General features: G+C 41.1%; 1 protein-coding gene across 3 annotated transcripts in view; it reads right to left on the bottom strand.

Moving 5' to 3' along the window:
• The window catches only part of ZMYM4 (zinc finger MYM-type containing 4), a gene marked incomplete at both ends in the record, with an annotated part of 171,371 nt that overhangs the window by 17,468 nt on the left and 133,426 nt on the right, over nt 1–20,477 (bottom strand). For all 3 annotated transcript variants that reach the window (XM_080691095.1, XM_080691096.1, XM_080691097.1), the window contains 7 exons: nt 896–1,047; nt 5,837–5,932; nt 6,341–6,512; nt 13,034–13,128; nt 14,870–15,049; nt 16,687–16,740; nt 19,830–20,001. In XM_080691095.1, the coding sequence (XP_080547221.1) occupies nt 896–1,047; nt 5,837–5,932; nt 6,341–6,512; nt 13,034–13,128; nt 14,870–15,049; nt 16,687–16,740; nt 19,830–20,001 (921 nt within the window). The remainder of the gene's footprint in view (nt 1–895; nt 1,048–5,836; nt 5,933–6,340; nt 6,513–13,033; nt 13,129–14,869; nt 15,050–16,686; nt 16,741–19,829; nt 20,002–20,477) is intronic.

Raw genomic sequence — 20,477 nt, 5'->3', positions numbered from 1 at the left:
TGGGCATAGTGGCACACACCTGTAAGCCCAGTACTTGGGAAGCTGGCACAGGAGGATTATGGGTTAGATAGAAACCCTGTATCAAAATAAAAAATAAAATAGGGCTGGGAGAGCAACTCAGAAGTAGAATGCCTGGAGTCAATCACGAGTATCAAGAAAAAAAAAATTTTTTTGCCGGGAGTGGTGGTGCATGCTTGTAATCCCAGCTTTCGGGAGGCTGAGACCAGAGGATCGTGGTTTGTGGACAGCCTCAGCTACTTAGTGAAGCCCTCTGCAACTTAGTGAGACCCTGTTTCAAAATAAAGAATAAAAAATAGGGCAGGGGGTGTAGCTTGGAGGTTAAAAAGGGCTGGGCACATAACTCAGAGGTACAATGCCCAATACCAAAAAGAAAAGTAAATAAAAGAAAACAAAATAGAATCTTACAGTTAAGAATAACTTTTGAAAAAACTGATTGAATGTTTCTTAATATTTACTGCATGGCAAGCCAGGAATGGTGGTGCATGCTTATAATCCCAGTATTTGGGGGCTGTGACAGAAGGATTTCAGGTTTGAGCCTCAGTAACTTTAGCCTCAGCTACTTAGTGAGGCCCTCCACAATTTAGTGAGACTGATTTTTTAAATAAAGAATAAAAATAGGGCTGGTGGTGGAGCTTGGAGATTAAATGTCCCTGGGTTCAATCCCCAGTATTGTAAGAAAAAAAAACAAACAAAAAAAAAAAACTTAACTGCTTATAACACTCAAGAAACAATTAGATAAAAGAGTGGTTCATTAGTAAAGTACTATATGCAACAATACTATATGAAACCAACATACATTATAATGTTCCAGCTTAATTCACAAGTTCTCTCAGAATTATTAAAATGTAATAACTTCATAATAGTTATTTGATACCTGCTGAATTCCAAGGCACAAGTATAAGATACTGTCTGGATCATATTTTTCACCATTTGGTCTCCGCACTTCTTGGATAAACTGGCATAAGCCCAAACTCAATTCAGCAAAAGTGCAGGACAGAATATCTTCCTTCAGCTTGATAGAGCGGACTGTGGAAAAGTAGAAAACATCTGAAACATTAACTTAAAACAAATAGTGATTTTAGTTGATTCACTGAAGAAATAGCACTGTACCCAAGCATATTAGTAAAGACTATGGATTAAAAACAGATCCTACAGCTGGGTGTGGCATCGCACGCCTGCAATCCCCGCGCTTGGGAGGCTGAAACAGGAGGATCCCACAGGTTCGAAGCCAGTCTCAGCTACTTAGTGAGGAACTCAGCAACATGGTGAGACCCTGTTTCCAAATACAATGTAAAAATAGGTCTGGGAGTATAGCCTGGAGGTAGGAAGCCTCTGGGTTCCACCCCCAGTACCACCAAAAAATAAAACAGAAAAACAGATCCTAGGCCAGGTGTGGTGGCACACACTTGTAATCCCAGCATTTGGGAGATGGAGACCAGAGGATCACGGTTCGCTGACGGCCTCAGCTACTTAGCGAGGCCCTTTGCAACTCAGTGAGACCCTGTTTCAAATATAAAAGAACTAAAAACAAACAAACAACAAGAACAACAAAATTATACACACACACACACACACACACACACACACACACACACACACACGGCTGAGGGTGTAAGCTTGTGGTAGAATGCCCCTTGGTTCCATCCCCAATTCCCAGTACTGCATAAAAAAAAAAAAAAATCTTAGAACTGGGCATGGTGGCACACCCCTATAATCCCAGTACTTGGGAGGTTGAGACAGGAGAATTGCAGATTCATGGACAGCTTCAGGAAAGTAGTGACACTCAGCAACCTATCAAGACCATGTTTCAAAGCCAGAAATACAAAAAGACCGGAGGTGTCAGCTCAGAGATAGAATGCCCATGTTGAACCACCAAAAAACAAAAAAAGACAAAAAAACCACCGGATCCTTATTCTCAAGGATTTTCAGTTAGGGAAATAAAGACAACGTAGTACATATAGTGCAATAGGTACGATGGCAGAGGTTTTCTTTTTATAAAGATTCTGTGACAGCAAATAAAAAATGCCTAACGGAGAAGAATCAGTCTAGATTCTACAGGAAGTGACGTAGACTAGACATTAAAAGGTGAAGAGGGCCGGACGTGGTGGCACACGCTTGTAATCCCTGCGCTTGGGAGGCGGAGACAGGAGGATCGCGCAGGTTCGAAGCCAGCCGTGCTGGTGTAAGAGACCCTGTTTCAAAAATATAAAATAGGTCTGGGAGTGTAGCCCGGAGGAAGGAGGGCTTCCAGGAACCCCAGTACCACCAAAAAAAAAAAAAAAAAAAAAAGGTGAAGAGGTACTGAGCATGGCGGTGCATGGCTATGATCCCAGTACATGGGAGGCTGAGAGACAGGATTGTAGATTGGAGGACAGCCTCAGCTACATAGCAAGATTTCGGCAATTTAGTGAGACCTATCTCAAAATAAAAAATTAAACAGAGCTGGGTGCACCTAAGAGGTAACATGTCTCTGAGTTTGATCCTAGTACCACACACATATACAGGAAGGGCAGGGTAGGGAGATCATGATAAGCTTCTTGTATCATATTAAAATTTTGAAGACAAAAAATAAATTAATCTTGAGGAGGGAAGATAACTACTTTGATTTATAGAGCTCCTACAAGTTCATCCAGTTGTAGGGTTAGAATTAAAACACTCTTTCTAGTTGGGCGTGGTGGTGCATGCTTGTAATCCCTGTAATTGGGAGGCTGAGACAGAAGGATGGTGTAGGTTCGAAGCGAGCCTCAGCTGGCTTAAGAGACCCTGTTTCCAAATAAAATATAAATAAATAGGTCTGGGAGTGTAGCCCGAAGGTAGAAGGCCCCTAGGTTCCATCCCTAGTATCACCAAAAAACAAACAAACAAAAAACTACTCTTTCTAGTCATTGCTTTACTGCATTTATATAAGGTTGCATATTTTCATAGATAAACTTGGACTTCCTCTGGTTGAACAGAGGCCTCTGAGCTACCCACCAGGTCCTATTTTCTTATCTTGAAATAAGGTCTCACTTATTAGTGGCAGAGGGCCTCACTAAGTTTCTAAGGCTGGCCTTGAACCTGCAATCCTGCAATCTCCTGTCTCAGGCTCCCAAGTACTAGGACTACAAGCATGCACAACCACTCCCGGCTCCTGTGGCTTAGGACCATGTTTGACCTTTTCACTCCAGAACCTAGCAACCATGCCTGATACATAATAAACATTCAGTAAGTATTTTAAGGGATGAATGGTATGCATCTCCTATGGCTACTGCATTTAAACCTTGTAGTTTAAAACAGTATTACCTCTCCATATTCACTATCACCTTTTTTTTTTTTTTTTTTGCAGGTCTGGGGATGGAAACCCAGGGGCATTCGACCTCCCAGCTACACCCCCTGCCCGATTTTTTATTCTTTATTTCGAAACTGGGTCTCACTGAGTTGCATTGCAAAGGGCCTCACTAAGTAGCTGAGGCTGTCCATGAACAGCGATCCTATGGTCTCAGCCTCCCGAATGCTGGGATTACAAGCGTGAGCCACCACGCCCGGCTTCACCCTTTCTTTCTTTCTTTTTTTTTTTTTTTTAAGGGTCTGGGGATGGAACCCAGAGGCATTTGACCTCCGAGCTATACCCCTTGCCCAATTTTTTATTCTTTATTTTGAAACAGGGTCTCACTGAGCTGCGAAGGGCCTCACTAAGTAGCTGAGGCTGTCCGCGAACAATGATCCTCAGGTCTCAGCCTCCTAAATCCTGGGATTACAAGTGTGGGCCACCACGCCCGGCTCCACTATCTCCCCTTCTTAAGACAAAGGCTTGCATGTTGCCCAGGTTGATCTAGAACTTAAAAGCTCAAGTGATTCTCCCACCTCAGTCTCCCAAGTAGATGTGCATGTCACTGCACTTGATTTCTTTTCTTTTCTTTTTTTTGAGACAGAGTGCTATACTTCAAAGTAGGTGATGATAGGCCTAATAAATGGCCATAATATGAGGATATTTACATAGCCTTGGATCAGACAGGTTACATTTATCTGCAGGAACTCAAGTTGTTCCTCAGGAACTCAGTCATACCCCAGGAACAGCAAGCAATTGACCATTCAATAAGGCAGGTTGCATGTACCCTAAGACCAGAATAGACCCGTATCAGGTAAAGCCAAGAGTCTATGCAATCACCCAGTTGTAAGGGACAAGAAACAGTTGGAAAGCAACAAAAAAATCTAGTTACAATGGACACATTCATCCATTTCTACTCTATCACATTCCATAAAGATTATACATAGCCATGCATGGTGGCACATAACCCAACACTTCGGAGGATGAGACAGGAGGATTGTAGGTGTGAAGCCATCTTAGCAAGTTAGTGAGACCCTATGAAAAATAAAAAATAAAAGCCGTATGTAGTGGTGTATGCCTGCAATCCCAGTACTTGGGAGGCCGAGAGAGAAGAAGCTCGGGTTTAGTCTCAGCAATTTAGCAAGACCTTGTTTCAAAACTTAAAAATTGAGCAGAGAACCAGGCATGGTGGTGCACACTTGGAATCCCTGTGCTTGGGAGGCTGAGACAAGAGGATCGTACAGGTTCGAAGCCAGACTCAGCTACTTAGTGAGACTCTCAGCAGCTTAGTGAGACCCTGTTTCCAAATAAGATATAAAATAGGGCTAGGAGTATAGCCCGGAGGTAGAAATCCTCTGGGTTCCAATCCCAGTACCACCACCCCCCCAAAAAAAAATTGAGCAGAGAGTGGTGGTACACACTTATAATCCTAGTACTTGAGAGTCTGAGACAGGAGAATCGCAGGTTCAAGGACAGTCTCAGCAAGTGATGAAATACTTATCAACCTAGTAAGACCCTCTTTCTAACCAAAAAATAAAATAGGGCTGGGGTGTAGCCCAGAGGTAAAATGCCTCTAAGTTCCACACTAAGTACCAATAAATAAATAAATAAATAAATAAATAAATAGGACTGAGGATGTAGCTTGAAGATAGAATGCCTCTAGGTTCAATACCCACTGCCCTCTAGCAAGACCCTGTTTCTGTTCTTTTTTTCTTTTTGCAGGTCTAGGGATGGAACCCAGGGGCATTTGACCTCCAAGCTACACCCCCTGCCCTATTTTTATATTCTTTATTTTGAAAACGAGTCTCACTAAGTTGTGAGGGCCTCACTAAGTAGCTGAGGCTGTCAGTGAATGTGATCCTCCCGTCTAAGCCTCCTGAATGCTAGGATTACAAACGTGCGCCACCACGCCTGGCTCCTGTTTCAATCATCTATAAGGCTAAGGATTGGATACTTGGATATTAATTTCTTTCTTATCTAAGACTCAAAAATTTTGTATTTTATTTTATTATTATTAATTTTTTTTTTTTTTTTGGTGGTACTAGGGTTCCTGGAAACCCTTCTCCCTCCAGACTATATTCAGACCTATTTTTTATATTTTTATTTGGAAACAGGGTCTCTTAAGCCAGCGAGGCTGGCTTCGATCTCCGCCTCCCACGTGCGGGGATTACAACCGTGCACCACCAAGCCCGGCTGGGTGGGCGGTGTGTGTGTGTGTGTGTGTGGTGTGTGTGGGGAGTGTGTGTATGTGTGTGTGTGTTTTTACTGGGTATGAAACCCAGGGGCATTCTACCTCTGAATTAAAATTACAGCACTATTTTATTATTTTATTTTGCAACAGGGTCTCACTAAGTTGTGGAGGGCCTCTATAAGTAGTTGAGGCTGGCCATGAACCTGTTTCGGCCTCCCTAGTACTGGGATTACAATCGTAATCACCAGGCCGAGGTGTTACAAGTTTAAATTAAATATTATAAATAATTCTCAACAAATGGATAGAAACAAGTTTACCTCTATAGCTTGGCTCTGAAGATTCTTGAGAGACTGTCTGTTCTTGAGCATTTCCTAAGGGGTCAGAACATGGGCTGGATGAGGCATGTTCACCTCCTGATAAGGAGAGAAAAATGAGAAGTTCAACTAATAATGAATTAGGAATAGGTGAAGTAAAGCCAGATTCAAGGTGTGTTTTTTTTTAATTTGGTACTGAGGGTGGAACCCAGGGGCTTTTCTACCTCCGGGCTATACTCTCAGACCTATTTTATATTTTATTTGGAAACAGCGTCTCACTAAGTTGTTGAGAGCCTCACTAAGTAGCTGAGGCTGGCTTCAAACTTACACAATCCTCCCGTCTCAGCCTCCCAAGTGCTGGGATTACAAGTGTACGCCATCACGCCTGGCTAGATTCAAGGTTTTATAGGGATTCTGATTTAAGATTCATCCCTTCTGGGTAGCTTGCTGAATTTATTTACATTTCTCCCTCATAAATAAAGGCACAAATTCATACTGTGTGTTTACCTCCACACTTTAAATCGCCTTGCTCTTCCTTGGCATTTTTCCACTGAACCCAGTTCTTCCAGGCATTCACTCCATACATGTACTTCAGAGTCATTCCAGATACAGAACACCCTTGAAAGGCTCCCTGAATAAGACTTCTGGGCTCCACAGCCACTACTGACTTCTTCCGTCCCTGTGAGAATTCAAAAAATGGACAGACTATAAAATGTAGTTTGGGATCTTTTAAGAATCAAGAGTCTTCAAAGATGGAAAGGGCTTTAGAGATTATCTAATCCAATCTATATGAGAAAGAAAAACCTTAATTGTAGAAAAACAAACTGTATGGGTACATACTATTTTCCAGATATTGGACCAAATGGATGAGAATGACTGTTACTAATACTTGGGTGTGTTTAAAGGAATATATGAGCCAGGCATGGTGGCATATGCTTATAATCCCTGTACTTGGGAGCCTGAGACAGGAGGATCACAAGTGCCAGAAAAGTGTCAGTGAGTAGTGAGACTCATCAATCTAGCAAGAACCCAGTTTTGATATTAAAATAAAACAGCACAGTGCCACAAAAATAAATAAATAAAAGCCAGGGGTGATGGCGCATGCATGTAATCCCCGCACCTGGGAGGCTGAGACAGGAGGATTATATAGGTTCGAAGCCAGCCTCAGCTTAGTGAGGCTGTCAGAAACTTGGTGAGAGCTGGGTGTGGTGGCGCACGCTTGTAATCCCCGCGCTTGGGAGGTGGAGACAGGAGGATCGTGCAGGTTTGAAGCCAGCCATGCTGGCTTAAGACACCCTGCTTCCAAAAATTAAAAAAAAAAGTATAAAATAGGTCTGGGAGTATAGCCTGGAGGTAGAAGGGCTTTCAGGAACCTCAGTACCACGAAAGAAAGAAAGAAAGAAAGAAAGAAAGAAAGAAAGAAAGAAAGAAAGAAAGAAAGAAAGAAAGAAAGAAAGAGAGAGAGAGAGAGGGAGGGAGGGAGGGAGGGAGGGAGGGAGGGAGGGAGGGAGGGAGGGAGGGAGGGAAAAGAAAGAAAAGAAAAAAAAGAAAGAAACTTGGTGAGAACCTGTTTCCATATAAAGTATAAAATAGGTCTGGGAGTATAGCCTGGAAGTAGAAAGCCCCTGGATCCTACCCCCAGTACCACCAAAAAAAAAAAAAAAATAAATAAATAAATAAATTATAAATAAATCATATTCTGGACTTTAAAATAGGACTCTATAAATCCTCTACAATTAAATTAGAAAATAATGATGAAAAGATGTCAAGTAAATTAAGCAATTACAAATACTTCATGTGTCAAAAAAGGAATTATAGCTGGGGAAGTAGTTGAGTGATATAGTACAGTGCTTTCCCAGTATGCACAAGGTCCTAGCTTCAATCCAAAGTACCAGAGAAAGAAAGAAGAAGAAAAAATTATAAATCCAATTCTACCTAGGGTAAAATGCCCCTGGATTCAATTCCTAGGACCCAAAACAAAACAAAGAATATTTACAACTCAGTGACAACTATCTACACCCCCCCACACAAAAGTATATATAGATAGATAAATAGATATAAAATGCAACAGAACAAAAAGCATGCAAAGGATTTTAATACTCAGCAAAAAAAAAGAAACAAAATTGGTGAATATGCTTAGGTTTTATTTTTTCTGTGTGATACTGGGAAGTAAAACCAGGGGCATTCTACCCCCCAGCTACACTCCCAACTCTGTTTTACATTTGAATAGTCTAAGTTGCTGATCCTCTCACTATATTGGCTTGAACCTGGAATCCTCCTGTCTCAGTCTTCCCAATATTGGAATTATAGGTGTACTGTTACTCACAGCTGTGAATATGCTTATGAAAAGATGCTTAGAATCATAAGTCATTAGGGAAACACAAAATCACAACGATGAACTATTACAACATCATTAAAATTATTAAATTCAAACTCCATAATATCAAGTGTTAAAAAAGTCATGAAGCTTACAGATTTACACTGCGGAATGCAAAATGGTGTATCCACTGTGTATGTGTGTGTGTGTGTGTGTGTGTTCAAGAGAGAGACACACAGAGACATAGAGAGAGACAGAAAGAGACAGAAAGACAGATAGGGATTTGAACACAGAGACATTCTATCTGCGAGCTACACGCCCATTCCTATTTTTTATTATTTATTTTGAAATAGGGTCTCACTAAGTTGCAGAGGGCCTAAGTAGCTGAGGCTGGCTTGGAACCTGCTATCCTCCTGCCTCAGCCACCCAAACATAGGATTATAAAAACGTGCCACCATGCCAGCAGGCCTTATGAAACTTTAGAAAAAGCAAAGAAAAGGCTGGGCATGGTGGTGCACACTTGTAATCCCAGCATTTGGGAGGTTGACACTGGAGGATTATGGTTTGTGGACAGCCTCAGCTACTTTGTTAGGCCCTCTGCAACTCAGTGAGACCCTGTTTCAAAATAAAAAATAAAAAATTGGGCAGGGGTATAGCTCAGAAGTAGAATGCTCCTGGGTTCCATCCCCAGTAACACACACACAAAAAGAAAGAAAGAAAGGAAGGAAGGAAGGAAGGAAGGAAGGAAGGAAGGAAGGAAGGAAGGAAGGAAGGAGAAAGAAAGAAAAGAAAAAGCAAAGCAGCGCTATTTACATCAATTCACACAGCAGACTGATTGATGTCAGCACTTGCAAATGAGAATGACTGAAAAAGGGTCTAACTAAGAACTGGGTTTTTTCTTTTCTTCTGCGGGTCTGGGGATGGAACCCGGGGGCATTCGACCTTCGAGCTACATCCCCTCCCCTATTTTTTATTCTTTATTTTGAAACCAGTGAGTTGCAGAGGGCCTCACTAAGGAGCTGAGGCTGTCTGTGAACCGCGATCCTCCAGTCTCAGCCTCCCAAATGCTGGGATTATAAGCGTGCGCCACCACGCCCGGTTTACCACGCCCAGCTTCTAAGAACTTCTTTTTATATGTATGATACCAGGTATTGAACCCAGGGGTATTCTACCTTTGAGCTACACCACCAGTCCTTTTTTTTTTATTTTATTTTGAAACAGGGTCTAAATTGTGGAAGGACTCATTACATTGCTGAGGTTGGAACTGAACCTATAATCCTTCTGTCTCAGCCTCCCAAGTACTGGGATTACACCTGTGCTGCATCATGCCCATCTAAGCAAATTTTTTGGTACAATGAAATTATTCATTATTATGGTAGTAGTTAAACATACTTACATACACTTCTCAATGCCCATCACGCTATACCTTTAGAAATTAAAAATTGTTTGCCAGGAGTGGTGGCACATGCTTGTAATCCCAGCTCTTGGGAGGCTGAGACAGGAGGATTGCACAGGTTTGAAGCCAGCCTCAGCTACTTGGTGAGGCTCTCAGCTACTTAGTGAAGCTCTCAGCAACTTAGTGAGACCCTATTTCCAAATAAAAAGTATAAAGTAGGTCTGGGAGAATAGTCCGGAGGTAGAAAAGCCCCTGGGTTCCATCCCCAGTACTACAAAAAGAAAAATGTTAAATGTAAAAGGTGTGGAGGAGCATGACCATAATTCCTGTACTTGAGAGAGTGAAACAGGAAGATCGCAGATCTGAGGACAACCTCAGCAAGTAGTAAGACTATCATCAACCTAGCGAGATCCTTTTTTCAAATAAAAACAAAACAGGGCTGGGAGTATTGTTTATAGATTTAAAAAAAACTCCTGGGTTCAATCCCCAGCACTGCCACCACCAAAAAAAAAAAAAAAAAAAAAAAAAAAAGTAATTATAACTCAAAAGAGGCCATTTTTAATTTAATTTTATTTATTTTTATTTTTTTGGTGGTACTGGGGGTAGAACCCAGAGGCTTTCTACCTCCAGGCTATACTCCCAGACCCATTTTATATTTTATTTGGAAACAGGGTGTCCCTAAGTTGCTGAGAGCCTCACTAATTAGCTGAGGCTGGCTTCGAACCTGCGCAATCCTCCTGTCTCAGCCTCCCAAGCGCGGGGATTACAAGCGTGCGCCACCACTCCCAGCTTAAGAGGCCATTTTTTAAAAGGCTTGTATTTTCTGTTTGTGTGTGAGTGTGTGGGTGGGGTGTACTGAGAATTAAACACAGGGGCATTTTACCTGTGATCTATATGCCTAACAGTATTTTTTTTAAAACAAGGTCTTGCTAGTTTGCTGACAGTCTTGCTAAACTGCTGAGGTAGTCCTTGAACCTACAATCCTATAGTGTCATCCTGCCAATTACTAGAATTACAGGTATGGGGTCACCATGCCTGGGTACAGCTACTATTTTTTTAGGTTTGGGATGAAAGAAACCAATCAAGCCAGGCGTGGTGGTATACACTTGTAATCACAGTACTTGATAGGCTGAGACAAGAGGACCACTGGTTCATGGCCAGACTCAGCTACTTAGTGAGACTCTCCACAACTTAGTGAGACCTCTTTCAAAATAAAGAATAAAAAACAGGGATGGGGGTATAGCTTGGAGATAGAATGTCCCTGGGTTCCATCTTCAGTACTAAAAAAAAAAAAAAGAAAAAAAAGAAATTAATACAAAAAACAGCCTTTATCAATTTCACTATTATATTTTACTATATAAAGAGAGAATCTGGGCATGGTGGTACACACTTGTAATCCCAGTTCTTGGGAGGCAGAGATAGAATGATCACAGTTCAGAGCCAGCCTCAGCTACTTAGTGAGGCCCTCCCCAATTCAGTGAAATTTGTTTTAAAATAAAAAGCAGAGCTGGGTTAATGGAACTCAGAGGAAGGATGCCCCTGGGTTCAATCCCTAGTACCACTAATAATAAATAGTTGCAACTCAGTGAGACCCTGTTTCCAAGTAAAGAACAGAAAATAGGGCTGTTGGTGTACCTCAGAGGTAGAATGCCGCTGGGTTCCATCCCCAGTACCACAAAAAATAAATAAATCTTGGCCGGGTGTGGTGGCACACACTTGTAATCCCCGTGTTTGGAAGGCGGAGACAGGAGGATCGCGCAGGTTGGAAGCCAGCCTTGCTGGCTTAAGAGACCCTGTTTCCAAATAAAAAATATAAAATAGGTCTGGGAGTATAGCCCGAAGGTAGAAGGGTTTCCAGGAACCCCAGTACCACCAAAATTAATTAATTAATTAATTACAACAGGGAGCTTCAGCATTAGAGAATATTAAGAAAGCAAAATTTAGATTTTTTTGGGGGGGAGAGGTTACTAGAGATTGACCTCAAGGGCATCCTACTTCCAAGCTACAATCCCAGCCCTATAGTTTACTCTTTTTTTTTGAAATAGGGTCTTACTAAGTTGTGGAGGGTCTCACTAAGTAGCCTCACCAAATTGCGGGAGTGTTCCTCCAACCTGTGATCCTCCTATCTCAGCCTCCCAAGTACTGAGATTACAAACATGTTCCACCATGCCTGGCTCAAAATTTACTTTTAAAAAATAAAAATAATATGAAAAAGAATTATAAAAGCCAAGCCTGGTGGCAGATGTCTATAATCCTAGTACTTGGGAGGCTGGGATAGGAGGATCGCAGGTTGGAAGACCAATATAGGAATCTGGTGAGGCTCTCAGCAATCTGGCAAGACCTTGTTTCAAAACAAATAATAAAGTCAGAGGTGGTGGCACATGCTTGTAATTCCAGTAGTTGGAAGGCTGAGACTGGAGGATCATGCAGGTTCAAGGCCAGCTTCAGCTACTTTAGTGAGGCCCTCTGCAACTTAGTGAGACCCTGTTACAAAATAAAGAATTAAGAAGAAAAAAAAATCAAGGCAAAGCGTTGTGGCACATGCATGTAATCTCAGCACTTGGAAGGCGGTGACAGGAGATAGCAGTTCATGGACAGCCTCAGCTACTTAGTAGGCCCTGTCTGAAAATAAAGAATAAAAAATAGGGCTGGGGGTGTCACTTGGAGATAAAATGTCCCTAGGTTCCATCCCCAGTACCAGAAAATAAATAAATAAATAAATAAAAGGTGTGGGAGTATATCTTAGAGATAGAATGCCTCAATACCTAATAGAACACAACACAAAACACACACACACAATTATATTGTAACAAATTAAACTCTTGACAAGATTTTAAGAGACAAATACCAGCTAGGTGTGCTAGCACACACTTGTACTCCCCATTGTGGGAAGCTGAAACAAGTGGATATGAAGTTCAAGACCAGCATTAGCAACTTAGTGAGACCCTGTTTCAAATTTAAAAATTAAAATGAAATAGGGCTGAGGGTGTATGTAGCTCAGAGGTAGAATGCCCGTGGGTTCAAACAAAACAAAAAAAAACAAAAAGTCTAGTTAACCGGCAGAGCACTTGCCTGGCATGCATTAGGCCCTAAATTTGATCCCCATAACTGAAAAGAAAAAAAGAAAAGGGGTGGGGTGACCCAGAAAGAAACAAAAGCAAAAGTTCAAAAACATAAGATTGAGGAACCTATAATATAATCCCTGTATTTGAAAGATTGAGAAAGGAGGATCTCTAAGTTTGAAGCCAGCTCGTAGTAACTTTAGTGAGATTGTTTAAAAAATAAAATATAAAACTGGGCTGGGATATAGCCCTGCCTTGGTTAGATCCCCAGCAACCTCCGCCCATACAAACACACAAAGAAGTTGGACAATAATGTATGAAACACTCTGATTTCTGGCTATAATAGAGTTTTGTAAAGAGTAGGAACTAATAAGTACTAGTAGAATTAAGGAAGAAGACTCCAGAAAAATTAAGCTGTTGCTTACTCTTCGCCTGGGTTGAGGGAAGCCATCTCTGTGTCTTCGTCTTGTTCGGGAGCGTGCCTGGATTCCCTGTCCTTTATTAAGTGGATCAAAGGATTCTATAATAATCAGGACAAAGCACAATGTGAGGTAAATAACTCTCAGATTTAAATACAAACTTATACCAGGGAAAGAAATAGTAGATAATCATTACTGTACTTATTATTTTATGATAAAATGAGAATTTCACCTATATACTTAAGAGAAACAAAGTATATGGTACTTTAGGAAAATTTTATAAACAATCAAGAAAACCTCTTATAACCAGACGTGTGGTACCACAGGCCTGTAATTCCAGTATTTGGGAGGCTGAGACAGGAGAAGTGTAGGTTCGACACTGGACAAAGCAATTTAGTGAAGCTTTCATCAATTTAGAAAGACTGTTTCAGCCAGGCGTGGTGGCGCCCGCTTTTGGGAGGCGGAGACAGGAGGATCATGCAGGTTCGAAGCCAGGCTCGCAGGCTTAAGAGACCCTGTTTCCAAATAAAAAAATATTAAAAAAAAATAGGTCTGGGAGTGTAACCCGGAGTTAGAAGGGCTTCCAGGAACCCTAGTACCACCAAAAAAAAAAAAGAAGACTTTTTTCAAATAAAAAATAAAATAGGACGGGACGTGGAGCCTGGAGGTAGAATGTCTCTGGATTCCATCCCCAGTACCACACACAAAAATAAGAAAGAAAAAGCCTCTTATAAATGGCTACTGTAGGAAAGTTAAGAAAAACATTAACCACTGACATTATGTACACATGTAAAATTTTAATGCCAATCTTAATATCATATATGGGGAAGGGATTAGCTAGGAGGAAGCTTACCCAATGATAGATACATATATGTCCCTATCAGTCTGAACTACAATGTGATGGATAACTATAATTCACCAATATATATTAAAAAATCAAATAACTATCTATAAGAACATTGTGATACAAATTACAATCCACAAAGGCAGAAAACACTTTGCCCTAGATTATTATCTCTATTATGTTTGTGTAACACACACACTACACACACACACACACACACACACACACACACACACACACACACACATTGGCAGTAATGGGGGATAAAACCTAGGGGCATTCTGCCTCTGAGCTATACCCCAGCCCTATTTTTTATTCTTTTTATTTTGAAACAGGGTCTCACTGAGTTGCAAAGGGCCTCACTAAGTAGCTGACGCTGTCCACGAACCACGATCCTCATGTCTCAGCCTCCTGAATGCTGAGATTACAAGTGTGTGCCACCACGCCCGGAATATATATATGGCGTCTTACTGGGTTTTGAACCCAGAGGCGTTCTACACCTCCAGCACAATTCTATTCCGTGTGTGTGTGTGTGTGTGTGTGTGTGTGTGTGTGTGTTACTTGAGATTGAACCCAGAGGTATTCTATTCTACCAGGGGTATTCTACCTTCAAGGTATACCCCTAGCCCTATTTTATTATATAGAAACAAGGTCTCCTAGTGCTTCACTAAGTAGCTGAGGCTGTCCTCAAAACTGTAATCCTCCTATTTTATCCTCCCACGTATTAGTATTACATGTGTGCGCCACCACACCCGACTCCAATTTTCTCGTGGAAACAGAGTCTTACTAGATTAAGAAAAGTCTCACAACTTGCTTAGACCATCCTTGAACCTGCAATCGTCCTGTCTCAGCCTCCCAAGTACTGGAGTTACAAGCTTGCGCCACCATGCCTGGCTTATCTCTTGTTAACATATTTTAAGTACTTACTAATGTCAATGTGGGGCCTTACCAATCATCTATATTAAAGGACTTTGGTGGACGAGTTATGTTGCACAAACCTGATGGAAAATCTGCTTCAAGATCCTGTTCAGTTTCCCCTTTTGAGAACTGCTTCAGTTCTGAGTCAGCTTCTTGCAGAGCATTTGACTTTAAGGCATAATGATTCAACTCTTCCTCCCAGCTATGGGGAGTAGACACTGCCTCTGATTCAAGATCACCACTGTATGTACTTCCCTGGTCTGAAATACAAAGAATACAAGCTCTTAGAAAAAGATAGCCTCTTGGCATGCTCAGAAACCTTCCCAAACGTCTAAACAGCAACACAAAAAATATGGTCAGTGCACAATTACCACACTCAACAATGAAGTAACCTAGCCAGGCGGGGGGCGCACGCTTGTAATCCCAGTACTTGGTAGGCTGAGACAGGAGGATCTAGGGTCGTGGCCGGCCTCAGCTACTTAAAGAGGCCTTCTGCAACTTAGTGAGACCCTGTTTCAAAATAAAGAATAAAAAATCGGACTGGGGGTGTAGCGCAGAGGTCGACTGCCCTGAGGTTCAATCCCCAACAAGTCTAAACAAACAGACAGAAAACAATGAAGTAACCTGATGTGTAATCTGAATTCATCTTGGTAAGCACTTTGGGGGGGAGCAGTACTGGGACTTGAACCCAGAGGCACTTACCATTGAGCTACATCACCAGCCCAATTTGTTAAAAAAAACTGGGATACAGTCTCCCTAAATTAAAGGTTGGCCTTGAATTTGCAATCCTCCTGCTTCAGCCTCCGGAGCTGGGGAGATTATAGGCAAACTGCTGGAACTGTAGTCTCGTAACCATTCCTGTCTCTTGGTAAACATTACACATCCTTTGTGTACTTTTGTGTGTGTGTGTGTGTGTGTGTGTGTGTGTGTGTGTGGTACTGGGGATGCAATCCAGGGGCATTGTACATCTAAGCTACACCTCCAGCCTATTTTTTTAGTCTATTTTTTTGTATGTATGTATGTATATATGTATGTATGTATGTATGTATGTATGTATGTATGTATGTGTACGTCATCACGCCTGGCTGGGTACCTTTTTTTTAATTCTCACTACAAATTAGCATACACCAGATATTAAAAATAGGTAAGCTCGCCGGGCGTGGTGGCGCACGCTTGTAATCCCCGCGCTTGGGAGGCAGAGACAGGAGGATAGCGCAGGTTCGAAGCCAGCCGCGCGCGCTGGCTTAGGAGACCCTGTTTCCAAAATGAAAATGTAAAAATAGGTCTGGGAGTGTAGCCCAGAGGTAGAAGGGCTTCCAGAAACCCCAGTACCAGCAAAAAAAAAAAAAAAAAAAAAAATAGGTAAGCTGTTTGTGGTGGGGCATACTTGTAATCCTAGTACTTGAAAAGCTGACCCAGGAAGATCACAAGTTCGCAGCCAGCCTCAGCTACTTAGTGAGGCTGAGGGCCTACACAACTTAGTGAGACCCTGTTTCAAAATAAAGAATGGAAAATAGGGCCGTAGTGTGGGTCTGAAATAGAATGCCCCTGGGATCAATACCCAATACCCCCCCCCAAAAAAAAAGATAAAATTGAGGTAGGATTGTACACCAGGTGAGACAGGAAAATTGAAGGTTTGATTTGAGGCCAGCCTCAGCAACTTAGTGAGATACCCAGCAATTTCACAGGACATGGTTTCAAAATTTAAAAAAAAAATAATAATTTTAAAGGCTAGGGATAGCTCGAAGGTAGAATGCCTCTGAGTTCAGTCTTCAGTAACACACACAGTCACACTCAACAAAACTGCAAATATTAAACACACAAATACTAATTTATTGGTTTCTACTACTAACAATGGCTAGGATTTGCAAGAAGCAAAGTATTGTTTATCACAAACCTTTTTCAAATATCTTGGTGTCTAGAAAGAGCTCCTGTTCAGAAGTTTGGGATCCTAAGGAAGAAGAAAAGCGCAGAGTGAGATAACTCCAAGATCACACAGGGCAGCACTGTAAATAGAGGGGCTACCTGCTCTAGGCTCTAGGTGCAGAGGCCCTATACACACACGGAGGGCAGTGCATTCAAGTAATTAAACACTGTGGGAAAAGAAGTGAACAACCATTACCACCAGCAATAGTGGCTGCCCTTCCAGAGAGCATCAGAAAAGAGGCTACCTAGAGAGTAGACTCTAGAGTTTATATGCTCATGGTATGTGGTATCCTCTCCTCTCCTCTCCTCTCCCCCTCCCTCCCTCCCTCCCTCCCTCCCTCTTTCTTTTTCTTTTTTTATGATGGTACTGGGGATGAAACCCAAGGGCCATTCTACCTCTGAGCTATACATCTAGCCCTATTTTTATTTTTATTTTTTATTTATTTATTTTTTTTGCGGGTCTGGGGATGGAACCCAGGGGTATTCGACCTCTGACCTACACCCCCTGCCCTATTTTTATTCTTTATTTTGAAACTGGGTCTCACTGAGTTGCGGAGAGCCTCACTAAGTAGCTGAGGCTGTCCGCGAACCGCGATCTCCAGGTCTCAGCCTCCCGAATGCTGGGATTACAAGCGTGCGCCAACACGCCCGGCTCAGCCCTATTTTTAATTCTTTATTTTGAAACAAGGTCTCTGTAAGTTGCAGAGGGCCTCACTACATAGCTGAGGCTGGCCACAAACCTGCGATACTCCTGTCTCAGCCTCCCAAGTACTAGGATTACACGCGTGTGCAACCAAGCCCAGCGACAATGTAGTATCCTTTTCTGTGAAACTTCCATACACATTTATTCAAGGGTCAACAAATCAAGAGCTAGGTGTAGTCCACATTTCTGTAATCCCAGATTGGCAGGTTTGAGAAGGAACTCAGAGAAATTCAGAAAACCTAACAAGATCATTTCAAAATAAAAAATAAAATAGGGCTAAAGTTGTAACTCAGAGGAAGACTGCCCTTGGATTCAATCCATGATACCACCAAAAAAAAAAAAAAAAAAAAGCTGGGTATGGTGGCGCATGCTTGGCAGGTTCAAAGCCAGCCTCACTGGCTTAAGGGACCCTGTTTCCAAATAAAAAATATAAAATAGGTCTGGGAGTGTAGCCCAGAGGTAGAAGGGTTCCATCCTCAGTGCGACCAAAAATAAAAAAGTAATAAAAAAAGGAAATAAAGACAAATCTGTTTAAAAATAAAATTATCCCTGCCCCAAATATACATAATCTTTAACATTTGATTGAAAGGCCAAAAGACTTAGAATGTAATTAAAAGTTACATAAACTCATGGTGCCACAGGCTTTCCGAGCTACTTTCAATGCTGAGGCAGGAGGATCCCAAATCTAAGGCTAGTCTTAGCAACCGAGCAAGATGTTTCTTAAAATAAAAAAATAAAGAGGGACATCTGGGGCATGGTGGCTCATGCTTGTGATCCCAGTACTTGGGAGGCTGAGACAGGAGGATCACAAGTTCAAAGTCAGCTTCAGCTACTTAGTGAGGCCCTATGCAACTTAATGAGACTGTTTCAAAATAAAGAATATAAAATAGGGTTGGGATATATAGTTCAAAGGTAGAATGCCCCTGGGTCCAATTCCCAGTACGGCAATAATTAATTAATTAATTATGGAAGGAAGAAAAAAAAGTTATCATCAAGAATTATCTGAATTTTATCTGAAAATTATCTGATCAAAATCTGAATTTTTATCTGAAAGGAGATCAAACGTTAGGACACAATTTGAAGATATTAAACTCCATATAAAAATGAGTCTGAATTATGAGATAATATTAAAGAGCAAAATGACATGAGAAACACTGAGACAAAAATAAATAAAGTTCAACCAATCTCTTAGAATATGTGTAATTTAGCCAGGTGTGGTGGGACAGGATTGCAATCCCAGCATTTGGGAGGCGGGGACTGGAGGATCATGGTTCATGACAGCCTCAGCTACTTAGCAAGGTCCTTCGCAACTCAGTGAGACCCTGTTTCAAAAATAAAGAGTAATAAAGAATAAAAATTAAAAAGTGGTGGGGGCTGGAAGTGTAGCTCAGAAGGTACAATGCCCCTGCGTTTGTTTTTAAAGTGTAATTTAAAAACTTACTGCCAATGCAATAGAAAAGTTGACAGTTTCCCCAAATCCTACCATGTTTAGAAAATCACGTATTATTTTCTATGAAAAACTCAATTCAATGGTTAGTTTTCTAAAATCTACCACTGAATAATACTGAGAAAAGAGAAAATTTTTGGTTCATCAGTGATATATATAAAAAAGGCGTTGAATCTGTGTGTGGTGGCACAGGCCTGTAATCTTAGTACTTGGGAGGTGACAGAAGGCCAGCAGGCTCAAGGACATCCTCAGAAACAGTGGAAGACTCTCAGCAACCTAGGAGACCCAATATCTAAACAAAAATAAAAAGGGCTGGGTTATAGCTTGGTTTTAATCCCCGGTATTACAAAACAAACAAAAAAAGTCCTCTGCATAAAATCACCTACATATTTTGATGATTATAATTACGGTATTCTCTATCTTATATGAAAAAAAAGAATCAAGGAGGTCCTAGTTCAGGATAGAAATGTTTCTGTAATATGGATAATTGAGTTCTGGTTTCTATGGGATTCGGAGTCAGACAGATTTAGATCTGAGTTCTGCTTCCATACTTCCTGATGGCATCGATAAGTCAAAACTAATATTCTCATTTTTCAGATGAAAAATCCACAGTATACAATACCTCCTCATAGGGCTGTTGTGATGATTAAATGAGGCAACATACAATCCCCATAGGACAATGCCTAAAGTAGGGTAAGCACACACGGATATTAACTATTACTTTTATCCTATTCCAAACTAATACAATAAGATTTATCTATAGAATATTTTGAGCCAAAAGCTTTTCTGTCCCAAGGTTCTATTTACTCTCTTATCAGCCTGCTGTTGATTATGCATCAGAAATTTTTATGTATAGATAATAGCTTTGAATATATATAAAAGCAGAAGACCATTATGAAGTTTAAAATTACTTGTGTTACCAGAAAATTTGTGACTTTTTCTTTCTTTTAAAGACTGTACCAACCTCCCTGAGACAGAGCCTTCTCCTTTTCTTCATCTTCTGCAATCATTTCTGCCATCTCAAGGAGATCAGCTTCAAATGGATGTGCAGGAAGCTTGTCCTTAATGTCTTCAATACTCTCAGTGACTTTACCTTCATTATCCATTGAGGATGGAATAAGCATGGGGACAGGCATCTAAAAGATCCAAGGATGGACTGAAAGTTTCTTACACAATAGGACTGTTGGCAAAACCATTACTGATGAGATGATTTAAGTATTAAAATAATGCGGTTCAAGATATTCTCATTGCTGATGATGATTATATAGAGCTGGTTGTACATTTTTGTAAGACTAGAGCCATTACAATAAAAACTCAGTAAGAGTTTTTTTGAACACTCAACAAAACATGACTCTGAATCCACCAAAAGAATAATTCTGCCGGGCATGGTGACACATGATTGTAATCCCAGTACTTGTGAGGCTGAGAGAGGAGAATCACAGGTTTAAGATCAGCCTCAGCAACTTAGTGAAACCCTATTTCAAAAGAAAGAATATAACAAAAACAAAAACAAAAAAAGGAGCCGGGCATGGTGGTGCATACTTGTAATCTCAGCATTCAGAAAGCTGAGACAGAAGGATCGCAGTTTGCAGACAACCTCAGCTACTTAGTA

Source organism: Muscardinus avellanarius (assembly GCF_963383645.1).
Source record: "Muscardinus avellanarius genome assembly, chromosome: 3".
Lineage (NCBI taxonomy): Eukaryota > Metazoa > Chordata > Mammalia > Rodentia > Gliridae > Muscardinus > Muscardinus avellanarius.
The sequence above is the reverse complement of the archived record's forward strand: the minus strand, read 5'-3'. Positions and strand labels throughout refer to the sequence as shown.